Genomic DNA, 16,160 nt, shown 5'->3' on the forward strand with positions numbered 1-16,160 from the left:
ATTCCAATACATCCCACCCAATATTACTTATGTTTTCACTAGTTTCATTTGGCTACAGTTAGTACATGCTCAACCTTCATGTGAGTGGCTCAGTTGCGCATACTTCACCTCACACGTTTATTTCTGTATCCTATCTTCCTAATATCTAATTCCTTGTCACCCGTAGAGTTCTCTCGGCCCATGTCGTCCATGTGTGAGAACCACGACAGCCTGTCCCACCGCAGCATCAGTGAGCAGAGGCGCCCACACAGTCCATCAGGGGACGAGCAGGAGACTGAGCTGGAGCACAGTCTGGAGCAGGAGGAGGAGGACCGAGAGCACACACCGGACCATGACCTGGAACGGGACAGCGGAGACGACAGCAACGTGACGCCCAGCAGGAAGAAAGACATCAGGGTAATGCCAAGAGTTGAATAAACTAGCAAAAAAGCATTATATTCATTTAGTTATTGTTTATTTGACAGGGAAAGATACAATAAACATAGATTAACATGATTATCTGCCGCAGGTATCACAGTGCTTATAGCCAAGGCTAATCTGCAACAACAGTCTTCAGAAGGGCTTTTGACAGTTCAGATTTCAATAAAAAGTAATGTGATTAGTTATGGAAAAGCAATAAACACAGAGAATGTGTCAAGAGAATCGGCTCATAATAAAAATATTACACACACCTCTGTCACACAGTCCATTATTGTCAAGTCATTTAAGTTCATTTTAAGAAGCTAATTACAAATACTCACATTACTGTAATTGTGTAGATTTTTTGAGGTAATTGTACTTTTTCGAGTAGATTTTTAAACCTGTACTTAACTTGTGAGTATAATTATAAGTATGTACCGGTAATTTTAATTCTAACTATGCAATTGTAATTAGTTACATCTACTGAGTAAAACACAAGTCCCAGTTGTATTTTCAAAACCCCAAAGTGTCTTTTCTAAACCACAAACACACCTAAAAACATTGCGTCGCCTGCTGTGATTGGTCAAAGCTCAGGGAATATGCAGATTGTGGTTTGAAACGACTAAATTCAGCTTTAAACTGTTCATTTATTTAATATTAGTTTATAGTATTTATATAAACTACTGATTTGAAATGTTGCGTACGTTTTCCTTCTACACAAGTACAATTTTGGAAGCAGTACTAGTGCTTGTAAAGTACATTTTTTTCTATGTAACTACTTTTACTTTTACTGTTGCAGCACTCTCAAAAAACGTTAATTTAAGCAAATATGGACAATCTTGAATCCTGAGTAAAACCAAATCAAAAAGAGGGCTGTACTTGCATGTTAAAATGTGATCAAGGGCTAAAAAAAAAACTAAACCCAGCTGGTCACCTAGCAAACCCACTAATTAAGTCAGGGACCAATTTGGCAAATATTTTTAGAGATTGTTTTGGTGAAATTAGACTTAAATTTCAGTTTTGAAATAGCCACACAAATTTAACAGACCAAATTTTAAGGCAATTTCTTGTTCTATTCTTGTTGGAAACACCTTTCACTTAATTATGTGTTGAGAGAAAGAATTTTTAACAATGATTACTTCAAAAATAGATCTCTTTGTCAACCCAGTAAAAGCAGATAAATTGACTTACCATCGAGATACCAAAACATCTCAATTTAGACACTTGATCCAGAAGTCGTCCCATTGAATTTTGGCCTGACTTCTTCTCTACCTCCACGGGAAAGCTATGTTATTACCTAAACCTATACTTTAAGAGTAATTGTGTGTTTCTACGCTATCAACTTTTCAATTTCTTGTCAACGTGGGGAGCTTAAAGGCTAGAAGTGCAGGTTTCCACTGTGAAATGTGCTAGAATCCTAGTCTCATCCTGTTGTGGGGATTTACCTCCTTGTTTCATTGTGATTCTCTTATATACTCAGAGGGCCCTGCTCAAAATCCCCGCTTTTATGCTCTTAACCTTCTCATTGTGCATAACTGTAACAGCGTACTATGCAGCTAACATCCTTTTCTCTTCTGGCTTGTGCTTACCAAAAGGAGGAGACTCTTTCACCAATTGACAATAAACAGGAGGTAGACTATTATACCTGTTAATTATTTACTATCAATTCCAATTCATTATCTGTAGGCTGACCTTGTAAAACCGTAAACACTAAACAAAAAAGACAACTTAGCATGTATAGGAAAAATGATTAGTGATTTCTCCAATGCCTTACCTCATCTGTTTTCCCTTAATGTCCCTGCACGCTTCACCTTTGACCTCTTGAACTTTTAACCTTCCCATGCTGCTGTAGTTGGATCAGGAGACTACACCTCGACACAAAAAGGAGGTACAGCTAACTTTTTTAGATAATGCCACATCCACCTCTCCATTCGAATTACAGGATTTTCTTATATTTTTGGAAATGTCATATAGCTTCGATTTAACCATAATCCTTTAATCCTGTTTTTTATAAGTCACCTGTGAAGTATTATTTACGTTTTCACCTGATGAGTCCCCTTGTATGCTCCTCTTCACCGTCTGATCTCTTTATTATCTACTTGTGTAACAGACTTAATTTATATTTCAATTTCCATATGTATTGCATCCATTTTTATTCATCAATATCTGTCTGAATTCATCTTCTACCCATGCCTGACATATTGCACTTCTTCTTATCCCGTGTTTCTACCAGTACTGAGCGCTAGTCGTGCTAAGCAGATTACAATGTGTATCAACTCTGCTCCAAATCTCTTGCCAATCTCTTGTTTGTTTGTTTTCTCCTGTGCTTTTGCAGTTCCTGGACAAGTCCCAGGATGTGTTGCTCAAGCACCAGGCCAGTATCAACGAGCTGAAGAGAGCCCTGAGGGAGCCCAACAGTAAACTGGTGAACCGAGAGAAGCGTCTGTCTGCCACCTCCCCAACTGGTACCCCGGAGAAGAAGGCAGTGAGTCAATCTCTAGTTTATTTACCCTTTCAAATATGATATCTGATTGCTGGGGTTTCAATGGTATTTTAAAATGAGCTAAGTTGAGATGAATTCTACAAAGAGCTGCTGAATTATAATTACGCTTTTGTTGAAATTGAGTTATTTATTACTTTTCCTGAGTAACTTTGATACACTTTTATTAAAATGTTCAATTTGAGCAAAAATCTGTTTCCCTGATTCTCCAGAGTTGTTAAGTTATGTCACTTCCGGGTCCAACTTCAGCTTCACCACTGATATCAAGCTTTGTTTTTTTTTGTTGTTTTTTTGCCACAATATCTGCGAAATCCCTCAGCTGTCCAGGTCGGACCCATAGCAGAGAAAAATATAAAATCTGTCAACTGGACAAAACGTTGCTGATCATCCAAGTCAGTGTGAAATGACTCATTAGGGGCTTGAAGGACTAGGCTAAGTAAGAATCAGGCACAGTGCGCACTTAGGGTAGCACGATAGACCTAGCCTACTAACAGAAACTGTAAACAATAGGTGTTTTGAGTTTGTGTAGTTAGCTCCTCCAGATAGTGTTCAGTAATCTGACCAGAACTGAAGAAGCGGCTTGGATGAGCAGCAAAACGTCTTCACTCCTACAATGTTTTGTCCAGTTGACAGATTTTATATTTTTCTTTTCTATTTTGCCACAATATGCTGCCTGCATTGGACCCAGAAGTGACTTAAGAGTCTTGAGACCCACTTTTATTCTCTGGCTCTTAACACAGCGTGAGTTGTGTGGTCCCCTGTGTCTTTTATTATTTTATTTATTTATTCAATTATTATTTAACAGGTTTTTATTTTATTTATTGTTTTTAGCCTCTATGTACTGTTTTATTTTGTATTATTTAATGAGCACTGGTAGAGAAATTGCTTCTTTGTTTGTTTTTAGTGTTTTTCTGTGCAGCACTTTGGAAAATGTGCTATATAAACAAAGTCGATTGGGTCTCTGAACTACCCAAAACCTATGTACCTTGAATACTTTAGAGGTGAAACGGGGATGTCAAAATGTGCTCTTTACACCCGAGTGGGCAACAGGTGCGTAGGAGAAAAGCAATATTAACATTTAAAAGCATTTTGTCCTCAGCTTGCCTCTGCCTTTTCAAGATACCCAATGAAGCTTTTAAATTTAAATTTGATTCCCCTGCCACACTTGGTAAATTATTGGATGCCATAGCAACAATGTGGCAGTCTTTCACCCTGTCCTAACAAAGCATGGGACTTTCGCCCACTGGAAACATTAGCAGTTGTTGTGGAGAGCTTTAGTATAAAATATATATTAAGTAAATTTGCGAATCACTGCTCACCAGGAGGTAGATGAAATGCAGGATTGAAGTGACACGGACGGAAAAAAACCTTTAGGAAAGAGATAATCGTTTAAAACCCACATCGTTCTCACACATATTTTGCTAAACTGGCTTGTTTCAGCTTTAAAGCACATTATAATGTTCATCAGAAACACACTGGGGGTTGTATTTAGCTTCATTCACGCTTATTCCATCCATCCAGTTCAACAGTTTTTTATATTGTTGTTCTAACGGTTGTTCCATAGTAACGCAGATGATTTGGTGTTAAATTAGGTTGTTTCACATCATATATGAAGTAATATAACAGTCATTAAAATAACCTAAATCCCAGAAGAAAGATACACAAATGAATTACAGACAACAAACAGCTGAAATGAAATAAAACGTCTGGTTAAATGTGTACATAAGCTTTATTCAAGGCACTAGAAACATATTTTCTTTATTATTTTAATACCTCTTCGTAATGCCAGCTAATCAGAATCAAATTAAAATCATAATTTGAGTTGGCACGGTGATCGAATTGCAAACACTGTAATTATTTAGATAGTGGAATGGCCTCTGCAAATAACAAAAATAGAAAGATCTTGTTGTACATGCAGTTTAGATCTGTACAAACATGTTCGGAAATGATGGGATTCTTGTATTAGTCAGTTCGGATTTCAAGTTTATTTCTATAGCACTTTAAAACAACTTCAGATGACCAAAGTGCTTCACATAAAAGTAAACAAAAAACAATAAATATACAGATACATAGGGAAAGTACAATAAAACACCAAGATCTCCTGCCTAGTTAGTATTAAATTCCAGGCAGGAGAGGTGGGTTTTCAGTCTAGTCTTAAACTGCGTTCTTCTTCTTCTCTCAAATGTTAATGTTCCTGGGGTTGTTTACAATGTGCATTTTAAACAGAACCCTTCTTTTTAAAACATGAATTCCAAATTGCAGTACTACAGAAGTTATGAAGTTGTCTCTGAGCTGGAGTTGCCGACAGTCTCTGCTCCTCTGTCTGCAACAATCAGATTATGCCCACAGAGTGTCAACCACTGTCTGCAGCACAAAGTGTAATCTGCCATGTGCCTCATGTAATTCGCTTTGACTGATGCTCCAAGGCTGGGGGAAGACTCAGGGCTCTTAGAATATTCTCTAGACATTCAGAGAGACACACTCCTTTGATGTAGTTACCGGAAAGGAACATTTGAATTGCAAATTGGGCTGATTTGGTTCTGTGGATTTAATGATGTCAGGTACTTGGAATTGGGTGTTTTTGCTTGAAAGTTTCGTAGTAGTACCCTTTTTAGTGCAAATGTTCTTTTATTTTCCTCTCTCTTTTCTGCATGTATAGTGGCATTTTTCTCTAATACTTTGCACTTTCTCTATAATCTCTTTCTCTCCTCTACCTTGTGTTGTTCAGTCCGTGGCCCGAGCCAGAGAACCTGTAAACAGTCTGTCTGTGGAAGGCTTTGTCCAGAAGACTGTGATCACTTCTCCTGAGGTTGCATTTCTTTCTCTTTCCTGTTTCCTAATTAACCATGTGACTGTCCATAATTGGCTGTTAGATTACAGCGTTATTATTTATCCATTGCTGTCAAATACTTGAAACATTGATCAGGCATAACATGTGACCACCTGCTGTTACTTTCTTAATTGAACGCTGTCACATTAAATGCACCAGCTCGTTTGTTGCATTGATTCTTTCGTGGACAATTGGTCATCAGTTCATCATTGTAAATTACTTGAAAAAAAATATAGCTACTAGTGTTGTCAACATAAAATTTCAAACTCAATCTCGATACTAAAGAATAGACTTGATACGTGATACTGATTTTGATACACAAATCATCATTTTAAAAGCTTTTTTTGTAATTTTCAACACAACTAATAGTATTTGTTTACTATACCATGTGGTTTTATGCTAGCTCTGATGAAACTGTTCAGGAAAGGTCAAATTGTATTAACTTTTTTTTTCAGTATTTCAGTATTTTTTTTTCAGTATTGATACTTGCTCAAATGAGCATCTAAGCAATACCAGTTTTGGTATTGATTAATATCTGACTTCTGATACTAACAACCCTAATAGATACTTAATACTGCAGACAGGGAACACAGAAAGTTTTACAGATGCTCTGATCTTGACATCTAGCTATCACAGTGCACTATGCTGTTTACTCACATACTTCATGCATTCCCTCCTTTAACACATCATCTTGGAAGAAAAATGTTCTCTTGGTGCCTTCTTCTGTCAGTGGTCTAAGATTTGCCTGATCGATGTATCACATAAATAACTTTCAAAAGTTTACTCTTGTTCATTGTCTTAAAGTTTTTGTAATTCTCAAACAGTTTTTATGATGCAGCAGCAACACCTGCCGTTTCTAACTTTTTCCAATCTATACCAACATATAGGGCTCCGAAGAGTGGGTATTGATTGAAAAACAAGAAAGTTATCAAGAGCATGACTGGAAGGCAGAAGAAAAAAGCCGACTGGCTGCCTCTCCCCCTTTCACACCGGAAGGCTCTTGGGAGCCAAACGAGCAGGAGATAGACATAAGCCAGATGAGACACTCAGAGGTAACAGGGTATGACAGGAAAGAAATGAAAAGCCATATCAATGAGATCCCCTCAACCAAAGCAAGCCGAGAGGCAGACGTGTGCGCCGACGCTGGACCAGCAAACAAAAGTCGCTTTGTGATTCAATTACTGGAGGATGCTGATAAATCTCTAGGCAAACCCCCTCAAGCGCAAGACCCTGAGGCAAACACTGGTGTCGCCCTGGGCCCGAGACCCATCAAAGAGCGTCCACGCAAAAAGAGGCGGCCGCAAAGTTTAAATTTGGGAATGCAGGGGGAATACCGTAAAGGAGGGGGAGATTCTTCTGGTGATGACAATTCAGAATCAGGTGACAGCTCAGAGGAGGCAGCTAAAGTTGTGCATCGTGGGGAGTCAATGGATAAGATAAAAGATAACCAAGGGAAGGAAGAGTGTAACAGAGCTAGTAAGAATAGCAAACAAGATGTTCGGTCTGCTATCGAATGCAGGGAAGTGTCCAGACAGACTGCTGAAGGCGTGAAGAAAATAGTTAACTTGGTAGATATTGATTCCAGCCCCGTGAATGGACCGGGAAATGTAGAACAGGATAGTGCATTATCAGGCGTAAAAGGGGGGTCAAAGGTCAGAGGTAAAGGTATTATTGACAACAAGGAGCTAGCTGAGGTCAAGCTGCGGCAGGTCCGGACACACGAGAGGAAGGTGAGCTCAGGAGGGGAGGATTTTGACATGGTCCCCGGAGAGAAGAGGACGTCTCTACACAGACTGTCAGGGAGCCACCAGTCAGAGATCACCAGGATCGTCCCACTGAAGCCCGAGCGCTCAAAAAGTGTTGCATGCAAAGACGAACGGGACAGAGCCGGACAAGACGAACTGCGACAAGTGTTCAGAAGAGAGTACCGCTGGTCTGTGGGCTCACCGGAGGGATCCTCAGACCTCAACTGGACCGAAGTCACAGCATTCCATCCAGAATTCCTCAGAGATTCCGATTCTAAAGGGGAACTTCATGACCACACTGGAAGAGGACCCACAGAGAGCCAGTCATTTGGCTCAAAGTTGTCGACAGTCCCTAAAATGGTCCCACCAGCTCCACCAGTGAAAACACAGAAGGTGAGAGAGTCGGGCTTGATCCTGAGGAACAGTCGGAGCGCAGGTCGGGAGCAGGGCCTTGACGCTGCCAAGAAGAGACTCTCGGTAACACACCTCTGCCTCCAGTCAGAATGAGCATCGCATGAGCTTCAAACAGACCCATTGTTCTTTTCAGTGACTTGAACCATTCATGCATTTAGCCTCTTTGAAGAAAGCAAACTTGTGTTTTTACTGCTTTGGTCAAAATGTTTGGTTCATGATTGAATTTGCTCAAAATCAAGTTTGGACTCTTCTCAATGTGTCACCATAACGCCATGCTTTAAATTAATAACATGTTGAGGAATAGTCGGCAGATGTTCTCTATCACAGTTATTTAAATATGCTTTAAGAGGTAGATGACTTAATCATAACTTCTACATTAATCATCATTTCTGTGGATGGACATCCATACAGTCCTATCAAATCAAACGCTTTATTGGGTTTAACTTGTTATCACCATTTCCAAGTCAAAATCAACATTTGTAAAAATAGAATTTGTCATTCACAAGCAAATATAGATAGAAACTGGTTGGTGTGTGGTTCTTAGAAGAGCTTTTGTGTTTTCTCTTGTGCCAAAGATGAATTGACCATCAAAATGGTTCAAAGTCATTTTGTTAATGAATGCCTCATGGCATTCACAAATTAATGTCGTCAAAGTTCTACTGAATTATACCAGCTGTTCCAAACACATTAATCCTTTGGCTATGAAGGCCCAGCAGTAGATTGCCTGCATCATTTTCACCAAAGCAGCATGGCTGCATTTGGCACAGAAGATTAAATGAAAAATTTTAAACTTTAATTAGGTTTCTTTGCCATCGTCTTGTGACAAAATGTGCTACATGAGAGTAAGCTGAATTACTGCCAACCAATCATAAGTTTAGCTAATATCTGTATCACTATTTTCAAATGTTGATTTGGAGGCTTTTAGTGGACAGTTTAATGATCCATATTCAAATCCATGTTGCTAGTGTTGCATCATTCTATTTCGTGATAGTTATCATGCAGTAAGTGCATGCACATTTAAGATGCATGTTGCTGTGTAAGATTTATGTTATACATGGCTGTATCTGTATGTTGTTGATGGTAAAGCCACATTCAGAATGATGTGATATACTGTACGGTATGTAAATACCATTTGTACATGCATGTCACAGTTCATGGTTTTAGGTCCAACATTTCTGCTGACATCTCTGGATGAAATGCAATACTAACCTAAACTTGGGTTCTCAGTGTTAAATCTAATATAATAATCCTCATTAGCTTTTCAATTTCACACTGCATTTCCTTTTAAATTACCCAGAATACTCAGTCTATGACCTCTCACATTGATTGCTTAATGGCCCTATGTGCTGGTGAGGGGAAAGTGCAGTTTGTTTTGTATATGAATAAAACAGAATCCTAGTTTAGGTGCGTTGTACTTGTTGTTCACTGGGTGTTCTGTGTCCTTGTCCCTCCATAACTCGCACTAATCATAGCTGTCTCTCCCTCTGCTACTCTGCTTCACTTTGCAGGAGCCTGTCTCCACTCCTGCCATTTATGAGGAACCTTTTGCAGATTTCAAGGTTATTGAAGTCGATTTATACATCATTCAGTTCTCATCCTTGATCTATCCTCATTCCACTTGACAGACTGCATCTCTCTTTCTCTTCATATAAAGGACAGAATTATATTTTACTGACTATTCATCATATTCTTTATACAAATTTGTTCCACCATAGTTTTATATTGAGTCTTAAACAGCCAGAGATATAATATCATATACTATGGAGCTGATGCCATCAACATTCCCTGGGAGTGTGAAGCTAACTGTAGGCACTGCTCTGTCTGAAGTTCTGTTACTCAAATTAGACTTTAATCTGAACCTTAATTTAATGCAATCTAAAACAGGTGAGCTGATTTGTGCTGTTAAACAAGTCTGTCAGACATAAAACTACAGTCACAAGCTAGCTAGCATTAGCCAACAATTTTTTAGTTGGTCAGTTAGTCTGGAACTGAACCAGAACTGAAGAAGAGGCTTGGATGAGCAGCGAAACGTCTTCACTTTTACAACTTTTTGTCCAGCTGACAGATTTAACTTTGGCTTTCACTATGGATCAGACCTGGACGACTGAGGAATCACACAGACATTCATCCATAGACATACATACAGAACACCCCCAGTATGATGTCTATATCACTTTGTATAGCTTAAGGCATTTTATAAGTACAATTAAACTGAATTATACCATGTTTAGTCTTTTACACATTTCTGAGGTTCATATTGTTGAGTTAAACACTAAGAAGACACAAGTGGACATTTGTAAGTAATGAACAAGAAAAAATGTGCTGCTGCCTTGACTTTGCTGGTTCAAGCTTCTCTTCATGCTATACCCAACAAAGCTAACCTAAAATGCTGTATGTACATTATTCAGTACAGAAATAATAAGGTTACGGTTAAGGTACACTTTATTGTACCTGTAGGAAAATGTGTCTGCATTTCTGTGAGGGCAACCTGCTAACAAATATATTCTAAACATTTAATTAACAATAAATAAACTGGACAGTAAAAAACTTTGATCAGATATTTAATGCATAGTTGAACTCTTATGCTAATGCAAATTCCATTCAAAACTAATTTCATTTTAACATGTTTGCATGCAACATAGAATTCAGTCCACGAGTAGCATTCTCATATCATCACAATGTAAAGCTGTAGCCTGGTGTTGAAGTGTTATGTGTACATCAGAAGGAGCTGGTGGAGAGGAAAACTGAGCACAGTGCTGCATCAGAGGAGGAGACCTTGTCCAGTGTGAGAGAGAGCCACCTGAGCATCGAACGCAAGTGCTCCAGCATGACCGTCAGCTCCACCTCTAGTCTGGAGGCAGAAGTGGACTTCACCGTCATCACTGAGCTGCAGACCGGCGCTGAGGACTACCACAGGGGGGTGCCAGAGCCAGGAGAGAGGCAGCCCGAGGTGGGACGTGAAGACTTCGAGGAGACGTCCAGGTTCTACTCTGCCAGGCTCATGGGCACCAAGTCGCCCCTTATGGAGGAGAGGTTTGAGGAGCCTTGTCATCCCGAGGTAGATGGGTCTTCACTGTACGCCCATCACCCATGGACTCACCTGCATAGAATTTCTGTTGGCTCATTTTTTTCAGTTTTATTTAGTTTCTTTACCATTTTGTTTTGATTGTATTGTTTCATTTGTGTGATGGCATAAAATTCTGTGGGCCTGTGGATGGAATTTAAGGCACTTAGATAGTAGTAAGATTTTTTTTTTTTAAATTGCTGTTTATATCAGTGTGAAAGCAAAAACTGGCATGAAGTTAAGCAGTGTCTCTGCCAGCACAAATTATGTGGAGTAAATGTTTTCTGACAATCTTTGCAAGGTTGTGATGATAGACATTTGCACACATAAGTTTATAAAATGCGCAAGTTGTGATTTTGCCCTTTTTTGTTTTGTTGATTTTGCATCTGTTTGAGGTCACCCACTTCATCTGTCATGTGAAACTCACCTGTTCCCTCATCCTTTAACAGTTTTCATTTGTTTTAGTATTTTGATGAGCCACAACTTCGCATAATCTCCTCACCCGTGTCTCAGATGTGAACCTTTTTGTTTGTCTTTTTACAGCCTCCAGTGGCCAGGAAAGAGCCCAGTTCAGTGAGGTTATCCCACATGCTGAAGAAATCCGAGATGCACACCAATGGATCAGAAGTCCACCACAACATCATGAACATAGAATCACAGGTAAACACGTGTCAAACTGTCAAACTGGTTAAAAAATGTGTCAGTAAAACAAAAAGCAGCAACCCATAGCACTCCATCACAAAGGCCTGAAGGAGTTTTAATATAACTCATTTGTGTTGCTGCACCGATTCTTTGCCGCCTCATTTACTTTGATTCAGCCTTGTTTAGCTGTATTGTAATTTATTGCCAGAGTAAGACACAGTGGATTAGAAGTGGATTACATACAGCTAGGCATTGGTCACAATTACACCTATAAAATATCTCTGTTAGTTTAATAACAACTGCTCATGCAAAATTGTGGAAATAGAAATTCTGTTACTTGGATTTTTTTTTTTTTTTTTTAATTTTTTTTTTACCATCACATCATATTCAAAAGTTGTTATTATTCACTATGTACTATCTCCAGGATTAAATGTTAATTTCGTGTATAAATAAGCAGCTTTGTCCAGTGGGTTTGATGTAATTGCCCAGTTTACATCACAGGCAAATCTCAAATATATTTCTATCCAACTAGTACTTTTACAATGACTTTTACTTAATGTAGATGGTGGATTTATCAAACCTATACAGAATGTGGAGACCCAGGTATAGTGGACCTCTTGCCTGACCAGCCAGTCCCTTCTACATTCTGTCTTAGAAGGGTCTGAAACTGGACCATAAGAGCCTCTGTCCTAACTTGGGACGGTCCAATGACAGCCACTAATTTGTAGCATGTGTCTCTCAAATGTGGAAGACATCTCCTCTCGGAAGTTCTCCTCAAATTTAGAACAAAATGTATAACTTCTTCTACCTGAGATAAATAACACTATTGCTTGTTGATTCTGTCGTTGTGTTTGTTTTGACATGGACGAACACTCTCTGATTGGTTAATCCTCCTGTCACTCACATCCAACTGAAATTGGGGAGGCAGGATAAGGTTCCAGACGCACTCGTTTTTGTGATGTTGTGTCAAAGTGTGTGGTTTTGGCTGATCAGGCTAGTGGATCCTCAGAAGAATAGTTGTAGTAATAACTAATCCAGAAGAAAGCGTCCGAAGCCTCTTCCTATGCATTAGTCCCATGGTCCATGGTGTGAGCGACATAATAGCTTCATTACGACTGATTACAGCATTGACAGGACATTTATGAGCAGGATGAAAGCAGGTGCCAGTTCATTCATGTGGGCAGGCTGAGGTTTGAGAGCGGCCCACAGGTGCATGATTAAACCATAATGACGATGGCAGATCTCTTCAGCTGCAGCTAATGGCACGGATCAAGTCAGGCACAATGTGGACACGGGCTTTGAAGTGAGGGCCCAGTGGTGAGATGGAATTGCAGAGACATCACAGTAAGCTTATGTAATGAGTGTCAGTATAGCTGCAATTAGCAATCAATGCTCCCTTACAGCTTTAGAGTGGGCACTTCCAGATAATGGCAAGTGAGTATGCACAAAAATTAGCAAGGAACACGGGGAAAGCAGAAAGCAAAAAGTTGCAGAAAATTATTGATGATTAAAAGGATTATGCCATCTCCTGACAAATTTTTGATTGCAGAGTTCCAGACTCAACCCTCTGACCTGACTATCCATATGACCTTTTCCTCTGGAATATGCAGAAATTAACCTGAGAAACTGAAAATGTTTATTGATTTTATTTTGTGTTGGAATGAGCCAAAAAATAATTTACACCAAAACGTAAAAGTTGGTTAAACTCATTGTCCTATTTCATAAAAACATGCTGCCCTCTGGTGGACAATATGTGTATCACCTCTTTGTAACCAATTTGAGAACATACTTTCTGTTCTGTAATTATTATTCTTATGTCTTTGTGAAGAGTTACCTCTTTGGATATCTTGTAGAAGCCTGCACTTATTGCTGTAGAATGACAATTATTCCAACAACTTTTTCTTGTATGTTTGCAAATGAACCTATTCAGACAAATAAACAGGGATTTGTGTGTGCTCCTTAGAGCTATAGAGAGATCAGCCCAAGAGATGTCTCTGCATCAGCTCCTATTAAAGAGAATGGCTCACCTGTAAGTACAGTTGTGAGACGATGGATGTCTGTTGGACAGTAGTCGCCTTATATACAATGTTATATGAATATGTCATATTTTATTTATTGTTTTTAGAAGAAGATGGTGAAATGTGTGTGTTGTATTTGTGACAGGTAAAAGGCAGCGCTGTGGGGAGGGAGTCAGTCGTTTCCCCTCTGACCATCACCGCTGAGAGTGTCACCTCGGCAACCACAACTCAAGTTACCAAGGTAACACTTCCTCTTACCACCATTACAGATTTTTATGTGACTGTTACACTACAGGGGTTTCAAGTGCATTTTGGTTCTAAAAGAATGTTATGGTCTCTAAATGCAAATAGTAATAATAACCCAAAGTGCTCTACAGTGCATTATTTATTCACTCAGTGACAATAAACTACTACTGTAGCCACAGCATAGCCCATGATTTGACTTTTGAACTGAGATGTGATCAAATCAACACCCACAATTTCACCCACATGTGAAGAAGTGAATGGTAGTGGAGCTGAAAAAATTCAAGGCACTTTTGTGTATACAAATTACAAGTTCTTTATTGAGGCAGTCTGTGCATTTCGAGTGTCTTCATCAGGGCTTAAGAGGAAAACGATGAGGGACTCCCTTTTCTAATGGTAGGTAGAGTCATGTGACCACTTTCATGTGACCCAAAATACCAAATACATACTCAAGACACAATTATGAAAAAAGAAACATGATGCATCAGGTATACAATAAAAATGGACTGACTGTGAGGCACTATACAAATAACAAACAGTGAGCAAAGACATCATCATAAAGGACTAGAGTTCAGAACTGTGGAAGAGCAGTTTATAAAAAGGGAGCAAAGTCGATCTCCTCATCACGACCGAGAAAAGAAGTAGTACTTAGGGTGTGTATCCAGAAGGTCTCCCTTTGTAGCCTTTTGAGGCAATCACCTCCTCTGGGGCTCCATTCAATCACCTCTATCACCATAACTTCGAGGTCATTGATGTTTGTGTGGGCCATAGTTTTGAAATCTTTGGCAATATGTGTTCAGAAAATCTTTCTTTGAGTTTCCTTTGGGTTTGGCTGATATAAAAGCAGCCACAGGCTCAGTCTAGTCTGTATATTACATATGTAGAATTACAATTGGCAAAAGAGCGGCAACAAGACATTTTAGGTCCATGTGCATCCTTAAAAAGACTTGATTTTTTGATGTGTAGACAATAATTGCAGGTACTGCATCTGTAAGTACCAATGTTTTTTTGAGGAAGGTGCTGGGTGCTTTTTAGCAGGCAAGTAACTGTTCACAAGTTTATCTTTAAGTATAGGGGCCCATCTAAATGCAAATGTGGGGGGGCTCTGAAAACAGAGGACCCCCGGAATGAATCACAAGAGAGGATGTTCCAGGTTTTTCTGATGATGTTTTAATTGTCTGGGCTTTGTAGCTACATTCAATAGAACAGAATATTTTGTTAGACACTGTGGAGGTGCGTGGTTTCCTGACGAGCAAGTTCCTTCTGTCCAACCCACTTGGTCTGTGCAACATGGAGTGTTTTTTTATTGTAACCTGTGTGGGCAAATCTACCCTGCATGACCTGCGTCTGGAGGTGGAACTCACATATGCACCTTAAGTGTTGAAATTGCCCGAAAGGGATGTTTTCAATAACATTTCTGGAATGGAAGTGTTCAGCATGTAGTAAAATGTTTCCTGTGTGTGACTTTTCTGAATAAGGAGGTGCGTAAGAGTCCTTGCTCATCAAGTCATATTTTCAAGTCCAAAAGCTATATTTCTTTGTCACTGAAATCCATGTTAAGCCTGATGTTTGGGTTAGTGGCATTGAGATACTATTTGATGAAGGACTTGATGGATTTGTAGTGCTGTGAATGTATCACTCCTCCCAGAGGCCTGTATGATGCACCCATGGCTGTTCCCACAATGTATGAATTATCTGGGAATGATATTTGTAACAGTGCCTGAGCAGAATAAATAAGGAAAGAACATAATAAGATGTAACTTATGTTTTCACTTGGTTGCTTTGATGATTGTTTGTCTCTTAGACTGTGAAAGGAGGATACTCAGAGACCAGAATAGAAAAGAGGATCATTATCACCGGAGACGATGATGTGGATCAGAACCAGGTGTGTACTTATATCACATCTGCTGCAGTGGTGCTGCATGTGGTACCAATATGCAGTACTAAATCTTCCCATAATACTCTCTGCACTGCCCTGTGTCCTCAGGCTCTGGCCATGGCCATTCAGGAGGCCAAGCAGCAGCACCCAGATATGTTGGTGACAAAAGCAGTGGTAATCAGAGAAACAGACTCCCCCACTGATGAACTACAGCACAGGACTCAGGTACTCGATTATGAACCAAAACAGGAGCCTATTATTAATTTAGTTTCAGCTTCAGCATAAATCTTTATTATTATATTGGTCTAATTCACAAAATTTTAACAGGGTTCAGGATACAGTTGTAGGAAATCAACCTGGGAATACATAGTCTCTCTCTGTCTAAATGATGACTATCTTACTATGCGTTTTAAACATGTTTGCTTG

At 39.3% G+C, this 16,160-nt stretch overlaps 2 protein-coding genes across 4 annotated transcripts in view; one reads left to right on the top strand and one right to left on the bottom strand.

Annotated features, from left to right (window-relative positions):
• The window catches only part of cstf1 (cleavage stimulation factor, 3' pre-RNA, subunit 1), a 148,246-nt gene that overhangs the window by 116,888 nt on the left and 15,198 nt on the right, over positions 1 to 16,160 (bottom strand). The gene's annotated exons all lie outside the window — the stretch shown is intronic.
• LOC117370698 (band 4.1-like protein 1) overlaps positions 1 to 16,160 on the top strand; it is an 80,266-nt gene that overhangs the window by 61,814 nt on the left and 2,292 nt on the right. Inside the window, exons 12-22 of one of the 3 annotated variants that reach the window (XM_033966196.2) lie at positions 167 to 396; positions 2,735 to 2,884; positions 5,628 to 5,708; positions 6,617 to 7,951; positions 9,397 to 9,447; positions 10,611 to 10,946; positions 11,496 to 11,612; positions 13,558 to 13,623; positions 13,758 to 13,853; positions 15,660 to 15,740; positions 15,843 to 15,959. In XM_033966196.2, the coding sequence (XP_033822087.1) occupies positions 167 to 396; positions 2,735 to 2,884; positions 5,628 to 5,708; positions 6,617 to 7,951; positions 9,397 to 9,447; positions 10,611 to 10,946; positions 11,496 to 11,612; positions 13,558 to 13,623; positions 13,758 to 13,853; positions 15,660 to 15,740; positions 15,843 to 15,959 (2,660 nt within the window). The remainder of the gene's footprint in view (positions 1 to 166; positions 397 to 2,734; positions 2,885 to 5,627; positions 5,709 to 6,616; positions 7,952 to 9,396; positions 9,448 to 10,610; positions 10,947 to 11,495; positions 11,613 to 13,557; positions 13,624 to 13,757; positions 13,854 to 15,659; positions 15,741 to 15,842; positions 15,960 to 16,160) is intronic. The other 2 variants (XM_055221894.1, XM_033966198.2) reach the window with 2 other exon arrangements.

The sequence above is a fragment of the Periophthalmus magnuspinnatus genome, chromosome 5 (assembly GCF_009829125.3).
Source record: "Periophthalmus magnuspinnatus isolate fPerMag1 chromosome 5, fPerMag1.2.pri, whole genome shotgun sequence".
Classification (NCBI taxonomy): domain Eukaryota; kingdom Metazoa; phylum Chordata; class Actinopteri; order Gobiiformes; family Gobiidae; genus Periophthalmus; species Periophthalmus magnuspinnatus.